This window comes from Meriones unguiculatus, chromosome 17, assembly GCF_030254825.1.
Source record: "Meriones unguiculatus strain TT.TT164.6M chromosome 17, Bangor_MerUng_6.1, whole genome shotgun sequence".
NCBI classification, from domain to species: domain Eukaryota; kingdom Metazoa; phylum Chordata; class Mammalia; order Rodentia; family Muridae; genus Meriones; species Meriones unguiculatus.
Window position 1 is genome coordinate 60,473,562 of NC_083364.1, and position 25,442 is coordinate 60,499,003.

The 25,442-nt window shown below is 39.3% G+C and overlaps 1 protein-coding gene across 1 annotated transcript in view; it reads left to right on the forward strand.

The window, feature by feature from the left end:
• Positions 1-25,442, forward strand: part of Dcbld2 (discoidin, CUB and LCCL domain containing 2) — a 64,641-nt gene that overhangs the window by 24,567 nt on the left and 14,632 nt on the right. The window contains exons 3-9 of the mRNA XM_021662045.2: positions 2,676-2,813; positions 14,888-14,939; positions 18,284-18,356; positions 18,661-18,794; positions 20,955-20,995; positions 21,863-22,078; positions 23,568-23,692. Of these exons, the coding sequence (XP_021517720.1) occupies positions 2,676-2,813; positions 14,888-14,939; positions 18,284-18,356; positions 18,661-18,794; positions 20,955-20,995; positions 21,863-22,078; positions 23,568-23,692 (779 nt within the window). The remainder of the gene's footprint in view (positions 1-2,675; positions 2,814-14,887; positions 14,940-18,283; positions 18,357-18,660; positions 18,795-20,954; positions 20,996-21,862; positions 22,079-23,567; positions 23,693-25,442) is intronic.

A 25,442-nucleotide genomic window follows, 5' to 3' on the forward strand; every position in this document is an offset into this window, starting at 1 on the left:
ACAAAGAACAGTCCTCTTCAAACATGGTGTTTTATTTTAACATCTATAGAAGTTGCTGCTGCCCCTCGGTGTAGAAGATGAGGGGCATTTGAAGAGTGGTGACAACTGTTAGGCTTCTAAAGTCTATATAATTGGATACAAACTCACAGCATGAACCAGGCATCTGGAATAAATGGGCTGACGAAGACTGGGCACTGGGAAAATAGCAGCACTGTCATGACAGTAAATGCTGTTGAAGACATTAATGAAGTGGGTAGGGCTATGGGAAACTGGAGTGTGACTGACAGTTCCTAAGAGTCTCAGATGTAACCATTATGTATTTGGTTTTTTTAAATCTCTTTCTTAAAATTCTATATAATGATTCTTTTCAGGGTCCTTTAAAGGAAATTATGACTTCCTGGGTGCAGTTCTACGAGTGTAGGTTTAGAAACAATGCAGTTAGGGCGAGCAAAGGTAGCACTGCAAGATACTTAGGCAGTGCATCCCGAAGATGAGCCAGTATATTTGCTGGTTTAGTCAGAGGTGAGGCTGTTGATGCATTGGTGATGGAAAAGCCAAAGGCTGCCTTTGTGGGAGGAAGAGACCACTGGACACGACAGTCCTGCTGCAGAGTAATGTCAGTCTTACCGTGGTGAGAGAGTAATGGGTTGGAAAAAAAGGTGGAACATGAGAGAGTGTGTTATCTCTATATTAGTATAACAAGTGTGCTATAAGATTAAACATCAGAGAGTCATTTCTCAACTTTCTAGACTCTCCAAGTTCTGAGGTCCAGTGAACAGATTTAGCGTGTGGCAGGGCCTCCTCCTGGTTTATCTGTGGTTTTTTTCCTGTTCTGTCCCATGGGCCTCCTCTAAAGGTATAATTTTGTCGTGAGAACTCTACCCATAAAAACAAACAAACAAACCAAAAGACTTTTTTTTTTTTTTCAAATCAAAGTCTTATCTTCAGATACTGTCACAGTAGGACTGCGGTTTTCAATATAAGAATCTGAGGAGGATGCATTACTCATTCCGTATGAAAAACATAGGGTCTGGACTGGCCTAACCACTAACCTGTAGTGTCAGTTAAGGTAATCAAGTTATCTGCATGATTTTTCATTTTTCTCTTGGGGGATGAGAGGTTTGGGATAGCTTTCTATCTCCAAGTAATATCGAATTCTGTGATCTGTTTTTTTTTTCCTTTGCATAAAAATAGTGAATTCATTCCTATCTGATAATTCTACTCAATAAAAACTATCTCTTTCCTTTATGAACCTTGCTAGGTATGTTTTACATACCACAAAATTAGCCTATCTTTTAAAATTTATACTTTGATGAATTTAAGTACATATGTCCCTACACAGACATCACTAAAATCCAGGTCTAGAAATTTCAGACCATCTCAGATGTGTGTCCATTTGACATGCATTTCTTATTTATCTCTCACTCAGACAACTACCAATCTTCTTTGCACTCCTAATTTTGTCATTTTGTTTGCCTTTTCCAGAAGTACAATGACTTCTCCTATTTAGCGTAATATCTTTGAGGTTCATCCATGCTGCAAAATAATGTGTTCTCTAGTATTAACAAGGAGCATTCCTCGATGTGAGTGTGTAGCACATTAGTTATTAGGTGATCAAATCAAATGCTTTTCTTTTGAGGCTGAATAAATAATGGGTACAAATGAGCACTTGCAGCCTTTCTGTGAGTGCACCTTCTTTCCTCCTGCATAAAAAGGAAATCTATAAATTGCAAAGTGGTCTCAAATTTGTCTGTTTTATATTTCTGTCGTTAATTTATGAAGGTTCCGATTCCACATCCTCCCTGATACTTAATGTATAGTCTGTATTATTGACTGCAGCCTATGGTGTATAGTAATATATCATCATGGTTTTAATATTATGTCTCCAATGATGAATGATGTCACACAAAATCCATGTTGTTCTTATTCAAATGATGTTGCCACAGCAACAACATCATTTGTTGTTGTTCTAAAACAATTTTTAGAACTCTGTACTCCAGATTTACTAGTGTTGTTGCAAGCCTTTTTTTTTTTTTTTACTTATTGGTGGCTAGTGTGCATCATTGATTTCTTTTCCTCTTCTGTCTTAGTATGCTTAGATTTTTTTTCCTAAGACTATGTTTTTCTAAGGATATTGTTTTACATTGAATATACACATCTGAGTTTTGAGGCCAAGGCTGTGGGTAGAAATTTAAGTGTCTGAGTCTAGATCATAGCTGAAGCCATGTAAGTCCACATGATCACTGAAGTGTCAAGAAAGACCTGATTGATAATCCTCAGAAATGAAACTGAATAGGTCCAGTTGGAGGAGATTTTGTGGAATGCACTTAGGCAAAGAGTCTAGGAGGTCCTGAAGGGACCCTGTGAGAATACTGCTGACCAATTACTTATTCATGGCCACCACCCTGTCTGCAATGCGTGTTTCTAAAACTATTTCATTATTGTTTTGAGGAACATATGTGTGTTTGATAGAAATTGAATCTCTGTGAGTTCAGTGAAAATCTGTATTGGATTTTTGTTTTTAATCATTTAAATAGTTATTATTGCATTTTAAACCCGTTTTACCAATTTCTTTTTAATTTAGTGCCTGGCTTGTTGTATGATGTTGTTATGTACATTACAAATGTTGACTTTATGGAAGTCACACCTAATGTATGTGTTTCCTTCATTCCTAGGCAAATACTGTGGTCTGGGTTTACAAATGAATCGGTCAATTGAGTCCAAAGGCAGTGAAGTCACAGTGCTATTCATGAGTGGAATCCATGCTTCTGGACGAGGATTTTTGGCTTCATACTCAGTTATAGATAAACAAGGTAACTTTCATTTTATGTTGTAGCTCTCACATTTTGTCATTTCTGACAGCAAGAAGGAAATGATTCAGATGCCTGTAATCTCATGTTGGAGGAGTAGAACAGAAAGATTGAACTTTGAATAATGCACAAGAAAGCTGCAGGATCTGGGTCTGCATTCTGAAAATTGACTGTATTAACTGATATAAACTCCATGTACTTTCTTTTCCTTGATAGAGGAAATACTGATTTTTCATTTCTGTGAGATTAGAACACAAACTGTCTTAATTTTAACAAAAATCTGTGAAACATTGAGGTAAACTGTATCGACTTAAAGGTTTATTATCTACAAGTTACAATTTCACAATTCTGTATTAAAGGCCACATTGTTGTTTACAAAGACTTCGTTCTCATATCACTGATTGTTCCTTGAGAAGTGCTGAGACAGAGCATAATAAAGTCTTTTCTCATTGTTAATGTTTAGCATCTAAAGGGAAGGTGGAACTAAAAGCAAGGATAGTAAATAGAATAGAATCCAAAATGTGTTTGAATCTCTAACAGAAAATGCAATACCTGTATGAAATTTGTCATGTGCTTTGACTGCTGTGGCTTGTCTTTCATCTCTGTTATTAGAAGCACTGTAAAGAGGACAGCCCAGAGGTGGTGTCATTGAAAGAACTATCAGAACAATTATTTGCATTAGAATATAGATGATTATTCTTATGTTCAACAGTAAATGTTCTAATTTGGCCATTTAAATTTGAAAATTAGCTTTTCAGGCCATTTAAATGAGAAAAATATCAAGACCTCCTAGGTATGAGAGTGTTGAGCCCTGGAAATTGCTGAGGGTAAGGCAAGCTGTCGGTCTTTAGCTGGGGTAACCAGGCTGAACACTGTCTCCCTAAAAGCTTCATTTAGAACCTTCACAAGGAGGAAAGAGCTGGGCCTACTTAAAAGGGAATCTGTTTTACTCCAGTTTACATACATGGACAAGATGTGAAGCTAAAAACTCACTGGATGAAAAAGGTTTAGCTCATTTGAATAAAATAATGTGGCTAAAAGGATTAGAAGTGTAAGTGAACAGCTAATGTTTTGACAGAGCTAGGAAAATTATGATGGAGTTACGTCATAAGAAAGTTGCTAGGTAGCGCTCAATTAAAACTGGCTTCTGGTTGGGTGTGGAAGCTTACCCTGTAATCCAGCACTCTGGAAACTGAAACAGGAGGATCACAATTTTCGAGGCCAGCCTGCTTGTACCGTGTGCTAGGCTGATCACCTGCATCATGTCGCTTTACCTCCATGGGCTCTGTGGGGGTGTCCACAGACACAGCACAGGAGGTGCATAGGGTCACCCCCACCTGAGATTATGAACATGAATTTGCACTCTCCCACCATCTAATGGGTGGTGGAGAGAGAACAGACGTAAGAGATTATTATTCTTTTGGCACATGCGTCGGAGTCTCAGGTTGACAAGTGAGAAGGTAGGAAATCAACAGTTGATTTTGTTTTTTGTCTGAAGTTTCTTGGTTTTAAATTCTTATTTTGATTCATAGTTTCCCAGTTTTTTTCCCCACTATTAAGTTCCTGGAAAATAAATGTCTTCTTTTTTATTATGAAAGGAGGTTTTAGTTTACATTAGGTATTCAACTCATGGGTTGTGGTTGTTCTTCCCATAGAAACTTGATGTTCTTAAAGAATTGATACTGGTTCTAGATAAGATGCTCTCAGTGAGCTGGGTACAGTGTCTCACGCCTGTAATCCCAGCACTCAGGGAGGCAGAGCAGACAGATCTCTTTGAGTTCAAGGCCAGCGTGATCTACAAAGCGAGTCCAGGACATCCATAGCTACACAGAGAAACACTGTCTTGAAAAACAAAATAAACAAACAACAAAAGATGTTCTCAGTGATCTCACAGAGTCAGCACCTTGTAGACTTAAAATCTCTATTCCAAATTAGAGACAGGTTCCTTAGGCACTTACTGATGTCACTTCCCAGTGACAATCTTGAGAAACCCATTTCCCAATTGACTTCTGAAGTCATGTTTGGTTTTTTAGTTTTGTTTTTTGTTTTGCATATCCTGCCCCATATATCAAACATTTGTTTAATTTGACTGAAATGAGTTGGCTACAACATTTTCTAGGGAACACCAGCTGAATTCCTTACTGCTTCTTGGGTGGCCTTTCAGTCACAACTTTTTCTAGTAACTCATTTATTTGGAGGCTGCTTGGCTTTGGTTGAGATATCAGTTTGTTTCCATCTAGGAAACTTAGCTGCCACTAAATCCCTTAAATACCTAAAAGGATTGCTGCTACATGTCCATAGCTAAGGAGTCTTGTTGAAGTTTAAGGTCATAGAGAATAAAATAATATGAACAATCTTGCTTCAGCAGCTACTTTGTTTCTTATAAACTCTTACAAAGACTTACTAATGTTACATATGTTATATATTATATACATTGTATTATATATATGTTACATGTTGTATGTATAGAGTCACAGATAGGGTGACTTCATTATGTGTCAGAACCTATGCAAAATTATGTTCCCTTCCATTTTCTGCTCTAGACTTGGGAGAGTGACCTGTTCAGTTTGTGTTTGGTTTATGTTTGTTGCTCTTCCTTGCTGTGTGAAAAGTACATGAAAGAGAAATAGGATAGTTGTGTGAAGGCCAATGAGGAAGCTTGTTGGAAGAGCCCAGACAAGAGATGATTAAAGGTCATGTGACACAAACATTATGGTCAGACTCGCCTGCAAGGACACACTTCAGAGGATGGGCACTCATTGCGCTTGTGCTTTAAGTTGTACTAAGAGACGTTGCTCATGGCAAAGTTCTCTTGAATGACACCCAAAATTACCAGGTCAAATTAGGGCCCTTTTCCTAGCATCCTCTTCTGCTTTTGTTTCTTGTTTTTAAAACATTATGTAGTATTTTTCCCCTTCCTTGTTATTTTTAATTATCAGTGAGGAGTAGTTACCAGCCTTTTCCTCAAGTTTTTTTTTCTTTTAGACAAAACAAAACAAAACAGATTCTCATCCCAACCAGTGGCAGGCAAACAGACATGCATAGAAATGCGGGCACATCAAAATCTGAGAGTTAGAGTCATATTAGTTAGTTTTCTACTGCTAGATAAGTAGACCAAAGCAACTTAGAGAAGAAAGGTTTTATTTCTGTGTACATTTCCAGAAGGACGAGGACAAGAGTCCATGATGGCAGAGCAGAGGTGGGCAGCTGGAGCAGGAAGCTAAGAAATTACATCCTCCATTTCTCTTGGAGGAATGGGATCTATTTTTAACTTACAATTCCAAGTTGCTGCAGGCATGAAATAGAGAGCAAAGTCAAACTGGCCACTGCCTCCAGGGGCATGTATCCTCTAAGAAGGCCATGCCTCTTAAGCTTCCCTAAACAACATCTCAAATTGGGGACCAAGTATTCAAATGCCCAAGAGGATGGGGACATCTCGTCCAAACCACCACAGCATGTCTACTGTGAACTGGCATAAACGTTAAACTCCAGCTGGACTTTCTGAAAAGATGTGTTCGAGCCCATGAGTATCCTTAACGAACATGCACTAATGGGGGTATTCTATAGAGGAAAAACTCCTGAGTTAGCATTGGTCTCAGTGAGAAAACTCAAAGCTAGCCTCTCAGAGTTCAGAACTTTGTAACTCAGATCTCTCATTCATGGTTGATAATCAATGCTACTGTTTACATAAATAAATTTCAATTTAAAGACATCATTTGGCCTGGAGAGATGGCTCAGCAGTTAAGAGCATTTGCTATTCTTTCAGAGGACCCCAGGTTGATTCCCAACCCCCACACAGTGGCTCATAAATGTTGTTAACTCTGGTTCCAGGTAATCCAACACTCTCCTCTGACATGCAAGAGTGCCAGGCATGCATGGGGTGGACATACATACATGAAGGAAAAAAAAATAACATTCAAAAAAACCATTCAAAAACACTGAAAACAGCATTCAGTTGAACTTGACAAATAAAATTAATTCTACAGATATGTGATCTAAATTTCTGCTTTCAAATCATTTTAACCCTGGTCAGTTTCTAGAAGGATTCTCAACAGTGGTTTTTAAATCTTTTTGTTAGATAGCAGTGAGTTTACATTATGCATTGAAAGCTTCAGATCCTTCAAGGCAGCATTGATTTGTGTGCGTGGGTGGGCATATACACACAAGATTCAAAAATTGAAATCAGACACATTTTAGAGAATATTAAATCGAAACTTTAAAGGTAATATTTTGGGTCTTACCAGCCCAGAGTTTTGGGGTAGATAGCCTAAATTTACCTTTTCTTTCTTTCTTTGGGGGGAAGAAGTAGAACAGTTTAAAATTGCTTGTGACAGCATAGTCGGTGTGGATACACACTGTCTTCCCAGCGTGAACTCACACACATGGGTCCATTTATTGCCTCCACCCTAGAGTTTGCTGACAGTGTACCTAAGACTTCTGAACAGCTGGGCCTGAAAACCACCCATTTGAGGGTCACGTTTGCAGCATGTTCAAGTATTTTTAGTACCAACACCAAAGTCATAAAGTTTTTCTGATTGTTACTTTCTTTAACTGCATATTTTTGTGAATATTTTCCATTTCTTTTGTCTTACATCAGTATATAAGCTTGTGACACAAAGGGGAGAATAAAGTTTGAGTTTCTGTTGCTGGTTCATTTTTTCTTCTACATGGGATGTTTTTGGTTTTGAAACTAGGGTATGAATTTTTCAGATTGTTTGTTGCCTGGACTGTGTAGTGAGGATACAAAATCTGTTTTGTGCCGGCTTCTGCTTCAGCCAGGTTACTATTTGTAATTTCCATCCTGTGTTTTTAGTTTCTGTTATTGTTGTATCTGACACACATTTTAAAACTTTGAATCTAGTGAATGACTCTCAGTGACATTTCAGTTTGTATTCCTGTCTCCAGATGTGCCCTTGTTTATAGGTCAATGAATAGGGAACACACACAGTTGTTTATGTCTCATATAAATAGCGTGCTGAAAACCAGCCATATGTTAGTGTTCGTTTAGACAGCAAGCGTATTGATGAGTAGTTTCACCAGCTTTACCAAGAGAAAGAATTGAACACAGAATTAATCTGTGAAAATCTTTGACCAGAAGAGGCATTCTAACCTATAGAATGCAGTTTGTCCCAAGCAGACATAAAAAACAACCTTAAGTCTATCAGCCTGTTTCTCTTTGTTTTATCTTCTTAGATTTTGTTTTTTTCAAGACACGGTTTCTCTGCAGCCCAGGCAGTGCTGGGATTAAAGGTGTGTGCCACTGCCACCTGGTGACCATCCTGTTTCTAGTGTTTTCTATGTAGTTGGAGATTTTGATACCTTAGAAATTCTGTGGAAAAAAAAAACCACATAGGTATTGTGCTGAGTTAAGCAAAACAATCACTAGTTACACTGTTGCTAAATTCTAATGCTTTGTTTAGTGTCCTAGATACTGTGTAGATGACAAAAGAAACATGCTAACTTTTGATGTCTCTTATATATGTGGAAAGTTAGATATAGAGGGGGGTTCATTTGATGCAGTTAACATTATGTGGTTTACAGGCTATCTAACTGTACTGTCGGTTGCTTAGGCAACTTAGCTGTCTTTACATCCCCTTTACATTATTGATAAGAAACCTTACTTTTTATCACAGAAATGTGCAAAATCTGTGGAGATGTCATTCCACAGGTATCATTGTAATTTGTCTAAGAGAAGCATAATATTTAATCTCTACATTGAAATACTGAGCATAGAAATCAACCATATTCCACAGCTTCTTGTATCTGAACAAAGACATCTACACACCATGAAGTAAAGTTACTGAAGCAGTGTTGCTATGTCAGGGGACTCCTGGCTGTGGGGAGTTGGCTTTTAAGGAATTTTAGAGGAAATGAGAGTTTAAGTATACATTTATTGTCTTTTTCCTGTTTTCTCAGTTCTGGTAAATAAATATGGTCAAGGAGAAGCAAAACCTGATGTTTTGTCATGTTTCAGTTGCTTTCCTATAGAAAGAAATGATTATAGTTGCACAAGATGTTACATCCCACAGCTAATAGTGTGTAGACTGTCTTTTATAATGGTTACTGATGCCAGGGGGGGGGGGGAGTTGCAATTCAATCAAGAACACATACCAGTATGACTTAGAGAAAATCTAAATCAAATAGTTCATAATTACCTATATCTCAGAAATACATGGTGCTGTCAATCAAGATATTCTATTCCCAAAAGAGAAACTAGTGTTCTGCTATGTTAAATGATTTGCTGGCCTAGAAGAGTTGTCATATTTTACAGTATTATATATGTCAACAAAGATTTTTATATATGTGCAAAATAATGTTCACAGAGCAGTTATAATGTTCTCTATAAATCATTAATTAAAATTAATTAATTTTAGTTAAAATAAAATTAAATAAAATTAATTAATTTACTTATTAATTTATTACTGTATTGGCTTTTTGAGGCAGCATCTCTCTCTATGTAGCCTTGGCTCTGAAACTTGCTCTGTAGACGAGGCTGACCTCAAACTCACAGAGATCCACCTGCCTCTGCCTCCCAAGTGCTGGGATTAAAGGCGTGCCCCAACACCACCCAGCTAAATTCTCTTTTTTAAGCTATGTCAAGATTCTGTATGCAATGGTGTTAAATTTCAAGCTGTTGTAGAAAAATAGGATGCTCTGTACAAAAATGCAACTGAGACTGGCTGTGCGGAGTTAGAGGAGGGGAAGAAGCTTCTTGTAAGAGTTAAGACTGAACTTCTCTGAGTTAGATCCTATTGCTTTGGCTCGTATAGAGCTGCCACTAGAGACACTGGCTTCTCCTTGAGCTGCACACAAGGGCAGCTCATATATATGTGTGTGTGTCCCATATAGAAGCTCTTATCTAAGGATGTGGTTAATCTACACTACCTGCCTACCTGTGTTCTAGCTTTATGAAATAATCAGGTAGATTCTGCATCAGTACTTATGTTTTACATTTGACCTGGCCATTTAAGTTGTTTAGTCCAAAGATCTTGCCATTATTTCCCAAATCCCCAAGCATCTGCCACTTCTTGGGATATTTATGAAAATCTTATTTAATGTCAACAGCTCTACTCTTAACCACCATAGTTCAAGTTACTATCAGCTTTTACCTCAATTATGATAACAAATTCTTTCTAACCTTTTTTTCTACCCTTCTTTTTGAATCTGCTCTGAACATAGCAGTCAGTGTGATCTCATTAAGATGAAATTCCCATCATATTCTGTCAAATGTCCTTGCCTCCAGGACCCTATAGGATTCAGCAGCCTATTGTCTGACTTCATTTTGCACTGCGGCTTCATAGGTACTGAGCATGTACCCCCTGGTGCATTTTTTTAAACCTCTCTACCTATTTTCAGACTTACATGCTTCGAGCCTCAATTCTTTACCCACTTAGTTTTATTCCAATGTTGCCTTTGCAGTTAGATCCATACTGAACATAACTCTTAAAATTTCAAGACTTGAGCTCTCTTTTTCTAACTTCTTACTGCCTTTATTTAATTAAAGCACGTATATCACCATCTGCTCTACTATATATAGATATAGATATAGATATAGATAGTAATATTTTCTTTTACCCTCTCCCACTTGGAGGTATACTTTCTCTATGCAGACATTTTTGTCTGATTGGTCTTTTCACTAATCCCTAGTCATGTTTATCTGATGAATTGCCCACCGTGGCTCTCTACGAGGCTTTGTTTTATCCAGCCATGCAGATGTGGTATATGTTAAAGTAAAATTGTTATTACTTCTTATGATACCACTTTAATTTTTATAGCAAGTTTATAAAGATTTAATTCCTATAGAGTATGGTAGTCATGCTCAGAGTTTGTAACCTATTTTTTCAGAGTTTCAGAATGCTGTAATCCTCACCACAGTTTGAGAATATTTTCATCATCTTAAAAATAACCCACAATTAGTCTCGGTCAGTCTCTATTTATCACTTTTAATTCCCTGCATCCTTCATCACCACCAGGCCACTTCTTGTCTTTAGCTGCATTCACCCTGGACATTTCATCTAGGACAATATATTATGGATTATTTGTGACTGGTGGCTTTGACTACCTACATACTTGCCAACTTCTTTCAGGTTGTAACCAGTACTCCTTTGGTTTTGTAGCCAAACTATATTCCATTGGCTAAATACACATTTGCCTTTTTAATGTTACATCTTAATACTTTTTATACTGATTTTAGATACTTAACAGATATACGATTTGCAAGGATAATTTTGTGTGCCATTGTATTCATTGCTTCTTCATTGCTGTGATAAAACACCATCACAAATACAACTTATAGAGGAAGAATATATTTGAGCTTATGATTCCAGAGAGTTAGAATCCATAATGATGGGGACAGTTTGGTGGCAGGAGCAGAAAGCTGAGAGCGCACATCTTGAACTTAAGGCATGAAACAGAAAGATTAACCTGGAAGTAGGGGAGGCTTTTTAATCTTAAATTCATCCTCAGTGATATACTTCTGTTGTTGAATATTAATATTTACTATTGATTTATCTTTTAGTTAAGCAGCAGTTATTTCTAAACTAGCTGTATACCCAAATCACCACACAGAGACTAGGATTTATTTAATTAACCTAGAGCACAATGCTAAACCTCCATCCTAAACCTCCAAGCCCACATAGTTACCTACCATTCAGACTTTACCCATTATACTTGCTTTAGTCATATCTTAGGTCCGGTTCATCTCTCCTGGTGGTTCCAAGTCCTCTCCTGCCCATCTCTGTCTCTGATTCCCATTTGCTTCTTTCTCCTCCCCTCCAGACCAGAATGTCCTACCCTATTCTCTCCATTGCTCAGCATTGTATCTGGTTGTTTTATTGACAATATAGAGAACAGTGGTGGCATGTTTACACAAACGTGAGACAGGTGATGCTCAATTGAAACCAGATAGTTGGGTAGAGAAATCAGCATGTGAATAAACAAGGGTAAATTGTACACATTCCACAAGCACATTATACCAACATACTTCCTCTAGTGACACTGCACCACCTAAGTCTTCCCCAAACAATGTCATAACATGGGGACCAAGTGTTCAAATGCCAGAGACTATGGGGGACCTGTATCCCTCTTGCATTCAACCGCTATAGCAGTCTTACTCCTTGATACTGTCCTTTGAAGCATAGAAGTTTCTAATTATTATTTCAGTTTATCTGAGTTTGATTGCTGTGCTTTTTCATCATCTTTAAGAAATAACTTCTTAATCCAAAGTCAAAATTTATTCTATTTTTTTCAAAGGTCTGCAGTGTTATTCTTAAATTTAGGTCATTTGGAGTTAATATTTGTATATGTGAGGTTAGGTAATTAGCCATTTTGTGAATGGATATGTTATTGTACAAGGAAGCCATGTTGTACCAGTATTATTAAAAACATTATCCCAACAGTATCCTACTGCATTGTTTTATCCAAACACCACTGTCAAAATTTACTTGGCTATAAATGTAAAGGTTTAACTCCAAACTCTTGTGGGTTTAATTCTATTCCATTCATCACAGTAACCTCCTATATGTTGCTGTCAGAAGCCTCTGGGGCCAGATGTATTCTTTTTAACCATATTCACCTTGCCCAGGCTGTGTTTTTATTCATTGAGAGCTCTATAATAACAGTTTTCTGGAAAGCTAGTTCCTTGGGAAAAGCTTTCAGGAAAGGCACATAATGTCTTAAGTCCTTAATTTGGTGGTTTTTATTTGCCTTCGTGGAGTTGTAAATGTCAGAGTTTGTACTCATGGTTTCCCTTTCCTGTCTTCAGTCTTCTTGGCTCTCTAAGTTGTCCACTTTGGACTCTTTCTTTCCTCTTCAGGAGCTCTTTGGAGCCCCAGTGGAATCTGAGAGCCAGGTAATTATTTGCACATTAGCACGTGTGGCTTAAGCCCTGCATGGACTTACTGCTCAAGCATCATTGCTTGTGGTAGGAAGGTAGGGACAGCTGGTGGCTAGAATGCCACCTTGGAACACATAGGTCCCTTTCGTGGCAGGCTAATTTTAGAAGCTGATCTTAGAGGTTGGAATTTTTATTTTATTTACTTTTTGATAGATCAGGAGAGCAGAAAATTTTCTGTCATTGATGCTGTGCAAAAGTACCAACCATTCCATTCATTTGCCCTTCCTAGTGAATTAACTAGTTGCTAGTGAGCCCCCATGGAAAACTGAAACACAGATTTAACTGAATCTTTCAAAAAGCAGTGGTGCATACATATTGATCTCTACAAGTTGCTCTCCCAGTACTGCTCTTCTGTGTATCACTTACACTCAGGGTCTTTTAAGACATGTTTCGGTTGGGTAATGAATATAAAATTTCTTTAGAGTAGTAAAATGAAATGATGGAGTACCCTGGGCTTGATGCTGAGACTAGCAGTGCAACATTTATGTACTGACAGTGTGGTAGAAAGGCACCAGTTAGGGTTTTACTGCTGTGACAAAACACCTTAACCAAAATCCACATGGGAAGGAAATGGTTTATTTAATCCTATAGCTTAAAGTTCATCACTCAGAGAAGTCAGGGCAGTAACTCAGGCTGGAACTGAAGAAGGGGCCATGAAGAAATACTGATACCTGGCTTGCTAATCATTACCTGCTTATCCTACCTTCTGACAGACCCAGGGACGACCTGCACAGGAATAGGGTCACTCATACCACCCACAGGGAGCAGGGCCTCTCACCAGTCATTAATCCAGACAGTACCCCACAGACTTGCCTGTATGCCAACCATATGGAGGCATATTCTCACTGCAGATTCCCTCTTCCCAGATATGTCTAGGTTTATGTCAAGTTGGTAAGGCCAAGCCAACCAACACAGAATGCTCGTAATACGATCTGTTATTGCCTCCCAGTCTCCTTCCAGGTTTTCACCCTTGGATCTAGTAAGTGACTGGGTGTAGCCAAACGTGCTAACAAACAGAAACTTTTGTTCTTCCAGATATTCATTGAGAAATGTTCATTGAAAACCCCCATTGTACTCCACACTGTAATTCCTATTTTCTGTTATTCCAAAAAAGTGAAAACACAGTTCTACTCTCTGTCCAAGGACTAGATGTTAGAAAATAATGTTACTTTTAAATGTACGATTCTATCAGCAAGTTAGTCTTTTCACAACACATGTTATGCTGGGAACACAACATAATAGTTATATGTTGGTTAAATCAAGCATAATGGAAGTGCTGTATTGGCTAAAGAGATTTCACATCCTTTGAGGAAATGACAGTCACGTTATGATATTAGTGAGAATCAGTTAGGCTTTGGGGAGCTTGGGGGCAATAGAAAAGTCTTTTAAGAGAGTGTGTGCCCAGGGATGCAAGAGAAAATGTGCCCAGGATGCAGGAAATTATGTGCCCAGGGATGCACCAGAGGAGCCAGGTTGTGAGAAGCTGTAGTGCAAGACAGAGGTTGACAGTGAAGTGAGGTCAACCCTACAACATGCTGCAGTCTGGGTGGTGTATCCTATCCAAACACAAGGAGGGGAAGATGCTCAATGTTTTTTAAGTAAAAGCTACTTTTTATGTGCCTAGGGCTGGGTCTTTAATTGTTTCCCTTAGAGCACTTGGACTTGGAGCATTGGCTACAACAAAAGGGTCGTTGGAGTTCCCAGAAGATGTCGATACCGCTGGTTCTAGCTGTGGACCAGTAGACTATATTTTGAGTCAAAGTTTGAGCTGTAGAATTAACTTGCCTCTTTTTCTTTTTCTTTTTCTTTTTTTTTGTTATTGTTTTGTTTATAAACAGCGTAAGATTGTTTTTAGTCATAATAACCACTAAATCTTTTTCTCTGTGTTTTGAGGGTTGTATTTTATAGAAACTACTGAAGAATATATAAAGTCTTCTTTTCTTTGTACTACATATGATATATGACTTCAAGATGTGATATAGTAAAAAGTAGTATGAAGGAAACAGTTCCAGAAATGAAGATGATAATCAAATGAGAAAAACTTTAACAACATTTGTGAAGTTATAGGTAGTAAGATTTTGAAATTTAGATGACTACAATTTGAGATTATTTTACAGTATTTTCAGTAAGATTACTAAGTATCTTATTAAATGTTTTTTTTCTCCACTTTCCTTTTTTTTAGATTTAATCACTTGTTTGGATACTGTAACTAATTTTTTGGAACCTGAGTTCAGGTATGAACTGTGTGTGTGTGTGTGTGTGTGTGTGTGTGTGTGTGTGTGTGTGTGTTCCAGCACTCTTCATTCTCTCATTCTTTTATACCGCATGGTAATGTAGAAAATGTGATACATAACTAATCACTGTTGAAGGCTCCCAGTCAGGCAGTACTTATTTAAATTAAACAGTTACCATGTTTAAATCTGACTTTAACTGTAGTGGTTACATCTCCAGAACAGAAGGAGAACTTTTATCTTGCTTATTCTTTCTACGGAGAAGTGTATGAGACCAGGTCTCACTGTGTAGCCCAAACTGTGGTTCTAGGTAAATAGTGGGATGCTCTGGAGGTGGAATGGCTCAGTCTCTTAAATCTGGCAGGACTGCGTCTAGAGAAGCTATTTTTTTTCTAAATTTTATCTTAATACTGTTACCCTTTGAAGGTCTCATACATTTGTACAGTATATATTGGTAATGCCCATTCACCACCACCTCTCCTGAACTCCCCCAGTGTTCTCATCCCCTTTCCCTTCCAACTTCATGTCCTCTTCCATTAATTGTTATTGGTATTGCAATATGCTCTTGAGTGAGGGGCATGAGCAGCACAGCAGTGGCCAAATCCCCACGGTGAGTAACTCATCCTCTCTCAGATATCATCAACTGATAGAGCTGGGGTTCATAGTCATTTTTCTAGATAGGTAGGTAGGTAGACAGACAGGTAAAATTGCATGGGCTGTAATAGCATCTCTAAGTGTTCTTACTCAGCATCTCTCTCTGAAGTATCTTTGCTTTAGGTCTTTGCCTTGTGCTTGGAGAATTGACTTCTTCTTAATTTCCAACTTCTAATATCTCTCTCTGTGTCTGTCTCTCTCTGTCTCTTATTCCCTCCTCCTCTCTCTCTTGCTCTCTCTCTCTTGGTCTCTCTCTCTCTCTCTCTCTCTCTCTCTCTCTCTCTCTCTCTCTCTCTCTTTCCCCTTATTCTCCCTCCCCCCTCTTTTGGTTTTTCGAGACAGGTTTTTTTCTGTGTAGCCCTGGCTGTCCTGGAACTCACTCTGTAGATGAGACAGGCTCCAAACTCAGAAGTCTGCCTGCCTCTGCCTCCTGGGATTAAAGGCATGTGCCAAAACAGCTGGCCCCGTTTTAATTTTGTGTTGTAGAATTATTAATATTTAATATTGATTCATATTATTAAGGTGGCCATTATTCCTTAACCCGCTATTGTATAAATAAAAGATACAGAAACTTGTTAGATTTTTAATAAGCCTTAAAACTCTGAAGCTGGACCTTTTAGCTAGCTTGTCTATTCTCCAGCCAAAATCCCCATAAATACTTGCACACATTCCATTTGGGCTGCTCCATCAGGCCAGTCCTCAGAGCAAGCTGCTTCCAGCCACTGCTCCTACTTTCACTAACCCATGGCGACCTATTTCCTGTTTCCTCCTCTTTCGTCCTTGTGTCTCTCTTTGACAACCCTCCCCAAAAGCTGCAAACCTTGGCTCTACCTACCTCTCTTCTGCCCAGCCCAGGTATAAGCAACTTTATTTGCCAGTCAAGGACTAATTGGGAGGCCAAGTTTACACTGCATCATTTTGGATACATGGGAATTTGCTTGTAAGGATCTTGGGGAGCAAGCAGTTAACTGAGTACGTAGTACCTCCAGCTCAACCCCAACAATCTCAATTGACTCTCTTCTGTTACTCACACTGCCGGCATTTGGTTTTCTAAAGTGCAAGTATGGTTTTCCTGCTTAAAACTTCATTAAAGAAAGGAAAAGCTGTGCAGATTCCCTAACCCAGTCTTCAGTGTCTTTGACAAGAAAGCCTTGGGTCTTCCCTTAGTCTTGTCTCTGTACACAGTATTTAAGCTGCTCCTGGGATGTTTTGCATAGTTACTTTATTCCTCACTGCTTAGCAGCATGCTTTCATCTGTACGGTGTCCTTGTCACTAATTTCCACCATGCTGGCACTCAACCCTAGAGAACTTTGATCTTCCAGAAAGGTTCCCGGGCTGGGAGAGACTCAGCCATAGAGTTGACATGCAGGGACAAGGACTTGAGTTCAGTCTCCCACCCACACAGAAAGCCAGGCAACACACTCCTGTGACCTCAGATCTGGGCAGGTAGAGACGGGAGGACCCCGGGAGCTCACGGCCAGCCAGCCTCACCTAGTTGATGCCTTTGGATTCTAGTTTCAAGGAGAGAACGTGTTCCAAAAGATAAGGTGAAGAATTATGGGGGAATGTACCTGGCATTAACTCCATCCTGTACACACAATGAACATGTGTTCATGCATACATGCACAAACACAGTCATGTGTGCACATAGAAGGTTGTTAGTATTGTGGAGAACTTGCTGCCTTTAGTGTTGCTCAGTGTGATCTGGACAACATGGTAGAAGTCTCCTCTAGTTTCCAGCACTGTTGTCACACCCACATCCAAACTCTTGTCAGTCCTCTCCTGAGCTTCCCCTCATGTGTCTCTCCTTCCCAGAAGCCAGAATAAGCTGTCTGAAAAGTTATTCATCAGATTGCACGTGAGCTGTCACAATCCTTTACTGGCTTCCTGTTTCTATCTAGAAGCATTTCCCCTACTTCACAGCCCACTGGCTTCTGCATGATCTGGATCCTGCATCTCTCTAACCTTCCTGCACACAGCACTTTCTGAGGAACACACCCGAACATACCATCCTGACTGGGGCAGGCTTCTGGAGTGCAGTTCCCATCATTGACTTACCTCAGTGATGTCCACTAGCACAAATGAGCTGGGTCAACCCTGTGTAAGAAGAGCCCAGCTTTCTGACTTGGGTGCATAGTTCTTTTATTTTCCTTGACTGTAAAGTTGGAATAATAATTTAATAGTACCTCCTATGTGACATTCTTGTGCAGATTACCTGAAACACTCAGGGTGCTGCCCCATACGTGGCAAATTTGCTAAATGTATGTATGTTATTAAATAATAATTCTCCTCTCTCACCCCAAATATCTGTGTAAATACTGGATGAATATTTTCTTCTGCCACTTGAATATGGACAAGGCTATATTTATTTGGTTAGCATTCAAAAGCCACGGACCTTGTCAGATAACATGTGGACATTCATATATACCTGTGGGACGTGGTGACAAGGCCATAGAGCAGAGAGATATCTTCTGCTGGTTGTAAAGTAAAATAATCAAGGAGTTATGGCTTTCAAGAGCATGTTTGTCGGTGAAGTATGTGTGGGTGGAAGAAGTCTAAATGGGACCTCTGCCATGCTGAAGCTGCGCTCTGGACACTGAACAGAAGCATGCATGAAGCTGTGACTTCTCTTTGGAGTGTTTTCCCACAGAAAGTGAGCATTCTGTAATCTCTCCCTTGTTTTCGTTCTCAGTAAGTACTGCCCAGCTGGCTGTCTGCTCCCCTTTGCTGAAATATCAGGAACAGTTCCTCACGGATATAGAGATGTAAGTTGAATACACACTTATTTCCCTGCTGTGGATACTGCTTCAAACCTAAAAATGCTTAGGAGGCTGCCTCGTGGTCCCAAAAATGCATAGAATGTGTCTCTATCTTTCCAAACATGTTTAATATCTTTATAGCAAAACCTAACTCCTGTGCTAAAAAAATGTGTTTCGTTACAATAACCTATGTTTCTAAGAAGCTTCCAGATCGGATAATTTTTTGAGAAAGAACAAGTATCTTGCTTCTGAATCATCAAAAGAAAAATTAATTTTTCTTTTTTGTTTTTTTTTTTTTTGTGTGTTCAAGTCTTCGCCATTGTGTGTGGCTGGAATCCACGCGGGAGTAGTGTCCAATGTGCTCGGTGGCCAAATCAGTGTTGTGATTAGCAAAGGCACCCCGTACTATGAAAGCTCTTTGGCTAACAACGTCACTTCCATGGTGTAAGTATAAACCTTCTTTGTAGTAAGCATGCTGGGTGGGATTGAGGGTCTGTGTGTCACTATTCCCACGGAGACATAAGCATCCACCAGAGAGGCAACCGATGACGGCACCAAAGGACTGAGTAGGGAAGCAATGCATTTTATTGGGGTTTCTTACAAGAGTAGGGTAACAGGTTACTTACAGGAACAACAATTAGCCAAAGGCAGCTGTATCACTAAAGCTCACTCCAGCCTAGGTGACAGCTCACAGAAACAAGCCTGGTACTCACTGCACACACAGCCCACAGTGCAGGCCAGCAGGTGGAAGGGTCTGTCCCGGTGGCTGGGTCATTCTACGTTGTTTGCCTTATTCTGCTGTACGCAGGTTGTCCTTTGGAAGGGTGATTGCTGCTGCTTTTCTTGGTTTTGAAATACTCTAAAATAAGAGTTTAGGAGTTTGTGGACAAGGTCATACTTTCTTTTGACAACCAGAAAGACAAAACTATGGTATTTCTTGTTGTTTTTTTGCAAACAAGGGTGGACTTGAGGCTAACTGAAATAGTTACTAGAAAACAGATTTTGACATATAACAAAGGCAGAACCGTAAAGCATCTCATCACAAGAGAGTATTGAGAATGGATTCTCTTGGTCTCTATAATATTCAAGTATTTTGTAAGACATATAAGGCATCCAAATCAGGACCAGTTGAAAACTTAAATAAAAATACAGTATTACCTTCTAAAATCTTGTTTCTTCCATGTACATCATCCTCAGACACTGTACTAACCCCAGCTGCAGCCTGCTTCCTTTCAGAAGGAAAGAGCATGATACATGCCCAGAACACAATAGAGTATAACAGCAAACTTTCTTTGAAAAATCCATCTACAGGCATGAGAGCACATGCCTGTATTCCTAGAACTGTAAAGGCTGACGCAGAGGGTTATTCGCTTGAGGCCAGCTTGGACATGAAACCTTGTCTCTAAAAACAAGCAAAAACATGTCTCCTCCATTCATTTCTTGTTTGTTTATTTTATCCACAGCCTTTTAATTACACAGAAAACAGCCATTGGCCATGCAAAAGAGGCTATGCTGCCTTCCTTTTTTTCTTTTGTTTTTTTTTTTTATATGATTTTATGCACATCCTTTCATTCTTTTCTGTGTTCTACCCTTTAAAGACAGTTTGGAGGTATGTGTAGTTTCTCTTTCACTGTATAAAAAGTCTATTTTCTTTAACATTATAAGTAACCCTTAAAGATGACTTTAAGTTGACAGTAAGTTATGTGCTAATATTATAACATTTTATTTAAAATATTTGAACATTTGCAAATTTTGACATCTGCCAGGAAATATGGGATGCCCTGGAACTGGCGCCCACAGACGTCAGTAGACAGCTGCCTGTTTGTAGGTTTCTGGTGGAATCCAAGACGGGTGTGGTAATGTTGGCCTGCAGTCCCCAGACTTAGGCTGTAGAAGCAGGAAGATTGGGGTTTCAGTCAGGCTGAGCTGTCTAGTGAATTCAAGGCTAGTGAAGGCTGCATGAGAGACCCTATCTCAAACACAATAAAAAGTAATTTGCATTCTCTTATGACTATCTGAACACTGTGTTAAGAGGAGGGGTGTAAATGAACACCCTCTGTGTCTCCTGGAGTCCTCAGTGCTCTTAGGTCTTCTCATAGGACAAGCTCTTCTCCTGTTTGACCCTTACCCCCTCAACTCACTCAGACGTGCTGGTTTTCTCCAGGGGAAACACAGTCTCTTTGTCAGTACTCTTGTATTTACCAGGCGACTTGGATCTCACCTCGTTCTCTGAATATACACCTCTTCATGTTGTATCACAGAATTAAAAAATAAAGAAGTTTTATGTAACTATTTCATGAAGAAGAAGTAAAATAAGACTTAAAGGTCACATGCCACATTTGCACAGTTGTGTGTGAACCTAGGTGCTAGACTTGTAGAAAGTTGTTCATGGTAATTTCACAAGTTGTTCTGTTTACAAATGTTTTGTTGTTGTTGCTGGTTTTCGTTTGTTTGCTTGTTTTTTTTAATGCATATCATTGTCTGGTTTGTAGCCATGTGATCTTCTTAGCCCTTTAAACAACAGGAGAAATTAAAGCTTCACTATGATGACTGTGAGGAAGCTGCATGTTAACGGAGTATCACATGAGGCCCTTTCTCTTTCAGGGGATACTTGTCTGCGAGTCTGTTTACATTTAAGACAAGTGGTAAGCCTTCCATGGACTTGGGTCATCATCTTTGCAAAATAGCTAATGCTGTGTTAAGCCCCGCCAGGCACCCAGTGACTACCGAATTGTTCATTCTTTCTCCTTTGCTTTTGAGAACACCATGAGTAAAATTGAGGCCTAGTTAGGTAAAGTGTAGACTAAATCGGAAGTTCACTATTCACAGGGGAATTAGAAGCAAGTAAGATCCCTTTGAGAGCTTTATTTGAACTTGCCTGAAGAAAGAATTAATTCATTCCATTGGTCTGAAGTTTGAAGTCAGGGAAGGCTTTTCAGAGGACAGAGCAAAACCTACAGAGGCCCAGGGAGAAGTTGCCTTCTAGTCTGCTGGGCACCCGAGAGGCAGGATAGTCGATCTCCGTAGACTGACAGCTAATGCTTATAAATACATCTAGTCCACCCTCAAATCCATGGTTTTCTTACCTACAGATTGAAGAGAGTCAGAGGATATCTTGTTTCTATGCTGTGTAGACTTATTTTTCTTTTCAAATGTTGTTTTTCTCTAAGCAGTGTGGTGTCACAACTGTGTACATCACATTTATAGTCTTTGGCATTTTAAGTAGCCCAGAGATGACAGATAGTACCCTATGTGCCAGCACTGTGCTATTTTATATCTAAGATTGGAGCATTTGTAGATGTAGTGTCTGCCAGGGAGTATGGGACGTCCTGGAACTGGACCCCACAGACAACACCAGCTGCATGCTTGTTGGTTTCTGATGGGACACAAAGGCAAAAGCCTAAGGAGCAGTTAGTTCCTCAGTTGTGAATCAGCAGTTTGCAGTAAGAGCTGTCGTAGAGATCTCAAACTTACCTTAAGGGACCAAATGGACTTTCCTCTCTCTACCTCAGGTTGTTATGGAACTCTGGGGATGGAGTCCGGTGTGATTGCTGATCCCCAGATAACAGCGTCATCTGTACTGGAGTGGACTGACCACATGGGGCAGGAGAACAGCTGGAAACCCGAGAAGGCCAGGCTGAGGAAGCCTGGGCCTCCCTGGGCTGCTTTTGCCACAGACGAGCATCAGTGGCTGCAGATAGACCTGAATAAGGAGAAGAAGATAACAGGTTAAGAGACATGGCTCTTTAATAATTTCTATTCATTTGTAAATATATACAGGGTATGATAAATATATGTATCACCTAAAATATATTTAATATGCAAAGTATGTGATAAATGTTTTATATTTTATATAGTACATCTTTAAATGAGTGCTCAAATATGAATAAATATACTTATTACTAAACATGTACTTGTATATGCTTATACAAACATTTGAATACATATATGTATAAATTTTTGAATATACATTAGTACACATGTTTAAATATATGTTTATTTGTGAGATAACAATACTTAAAAGTGAAGGATAACACAGCCTGATTGACCGAAGAGTGTATTTAGGTATCCGGAGAAGGTCACAAGGAAGACTTAGTAGTCATAGTCCCTGTAGGTTCAGCTCAACCTCCATTGCACTTACCCACTTCACATGTGAAAGACATGCCTCTAATTACCCAGAATGATAGCCATTCAGACATGCACTCTGTCACAGAGATTTCCAGGTAGAAAATGTGCCCAGGATGTGTGACCAGCACAACCTGAGCCTTTTCCACAGTTGGGCTCAACCTAGAACAATCTTGTCTTTCCTCCAATCCACGGTTTGATCTTCCTCTACTTACAGTATTACTTCTTTCTTTCCATTCTCTATAAAGTAGATGTGGAGACTCCCCAGACTCTCACTTGGTTTGTTGTCTTGGATATGTCCTTGCAAAAAACCTGCCGTCACTAAGGAAGATTGTGCAAAGTGTAATAAATAGTTGATTTGTCCTTTGGGTGAAGATAATCAAATAAAATTAGGTGATTGTGATTCCCCCAAAAAAAAAAAGAGACATGGCTCTTTGCGGCACTGCTAGCACTGGTTTTATTTGGAAACCCCATGGCACCTCAAATTTTCGGAAATTAGATCACTGAAAATTATATAGCCTCAGTTTTCTTCATGGGTGCTAATGTTACTGGGGGTGCTTTTTAAAAAATTTTGCCAAAAGAGGAATTTGGATCTAATTTTCAGCCGTCCTGTTTTATTTTAATATGATCTTTTTAAGATAGAGTTTCAATAAATTGATCTTTGAGACTTCTAAAATAATAATCCCTTACAGTTGTTAAGAAATTAATAGTTAAGGAGAATGCATTTTAAGTGCTGGAAGTAAGTCAAATTCCATATGTGCTGAGGATAAATATAACCTAGGTAAACTTAGCAATGATCTGAATAATTAAAACTGGTTTAGATACTTCTGTTAAAAGAATCATTTGCCTGCCAGTCATCATGCTTATTGTTCTTGCCCAGGGAATCCTTCTTCCTAATGGAAATGTGTCTTCTGTCGGTATGAATGCAGCAGTTCTTCCTATCTGCAAAGGAGCAAAGCCAGGACTTTAGTAACTGTCATGATGAAAACTGTCCACAAAATAAGCCACAGACAGACATGCTTACTTGGTGTTCCTAGCTGACTTTTGGAGCCTGAGCCTATGCACTAATGAAAGCCACTCCTTACTCCCTAGGTATTGTAACCACTGGATCTACCATGGTAGAGCACAATTACTATGTGTCTGCCTACAGAGTTCTGTACAGCGACGATGGGCAGAAATGGACAGTGTACAGAGAACCTGGCGTGGAGCAAGACAAGGTAAAGTGGAGCTTGTGTGAAGTCAGAGGCTAATGTTAAATGGCATGTTGTCTCACACTGCCCTCTTCTGGTTGTTTTAGGAAGTGCCTTCACCAAAGTAGACTTAGAAAACTGTGGGTAATCAGTACTGATTTTTTTTAACTCAATTTTTATATAAGTATTTTGGATAGCAAACTAAGGACTTCTAAACAGCTAAATTCAAATTTTGTCTCTATAACATCTACCAAATGATATAGCTTTGACTTTGTTCTCAGATTTCAACTATAGGCAAGAGGGAAGGGAGGCAGAGCAAAAGCGAACATTCATTAAAGATAGAAAGGTCATTGTAAGATCACCTCACCAGTTCTGTGTCAGTGGAGACCTTTTCTTCCTACATGCAAAATTCCATCATTTCCAGTGACACTTAGGACATTTTTGTCTTAGATAGCAAAAGCTTGTGGAGACACTGGCATGGGACAAGGAGATGAGAAAATGAAAGGGTGGGTGTTTCACTGGGGTGCTTGTCCCAGTCCCAGGGTCCTGCCTGTGGTCCTTGAGAGAAGCTGTAAGTGGAGGAGTCTGTCCCAGGGAAGCTGAATGCTGCGTGGAGTTGGAACTGATAGCCTTCTCTTTCAATGAGACTTGCATTGTTTTCCTCCAAGAGCCCTTACCACACTTTGTTCTTCACAATCTCTTGAGGCAACTACACAGTTGCACTTGTGCTCTGCTCTTTTTCTTTCATTAAAATCTTTTTCTCTCCATGATTTAGCTTGGAGGATTCTTTTTTTTTTTCCTCTTTGTCTTTCCATTGGTTTACTCTTCTGCAGTATCTAATCATTTAATCCCACCTAATTCATTTTACCTCCAATACTGTATTTTTCCCTTCTTCATTTTCACCTTGGGTTTTAATTTTTTTCTTTCATGTATTTCTTCATAGGTACATAAAACGTGGAGCATGTAAGTCCTTAGTGTGCTCATGTAGTAGCTTCATCATGCATATCATAATACCAGGCAGGATGCCACTGATTGCCTCTGAATGTTCTGTTATCACTATTAATTCTTTACATGTGTTTGAGCTTTGTTCTGGGATGCAGCTAAGCTGTCAGAAAACATTGTTTTCTTTCTAAGTATTGCTAGGCAGGAATGGGCGGCTTTAGAGTCTAACTTGCCAGTCATCATATGGCAGCATCCCATGTATTATGAAATTTCTCCGTTGTGTTTACTGATGATGTAGCGTGTTTGACACCTGTGTTGTTGTAAGATTCCTCTACTGGTCATAGGGTTCTTTTTCTGATTCTAAGTTGCCTCTTTGCTCATGTCTTAGGACTAATAGAAAACCGCATTGTAGAGCCTAGTAGCCTGCCTCCAGCTCATCTACTCTTGCTGTCATTCATTCTGTTCTTTCCAGGTCATTGCTCTGCTAAACTCTACCCCAGAAAGTCTAGGTGTCCATTGGCCTCATGGTCTCTGGCTCTGTCTACCAGACAGAGCAGACCAGCAGGCTCCATGTAGGATACTCTTGCCTGTGACCTGGACATTCACCAGGCAGTACTGATAAACAGAGCGTGGCTTGTCTGTTTCCCTACTCTGTGGTTCTTACCCTCTGCTGCCTGTTGCCCAGTGTCTTGGGAACTACTGTGTCATGCACTTTCCTAGTTTTTCAGTTGTTTATAGCTGAGGTCCAGTTCCTGTCACTGAAGTAAAGAAGTTGTTTTTTAATTGCATGAAATAGCAGTATTTCTTCTCACTTAACTCTGTTTATCTGCTCACT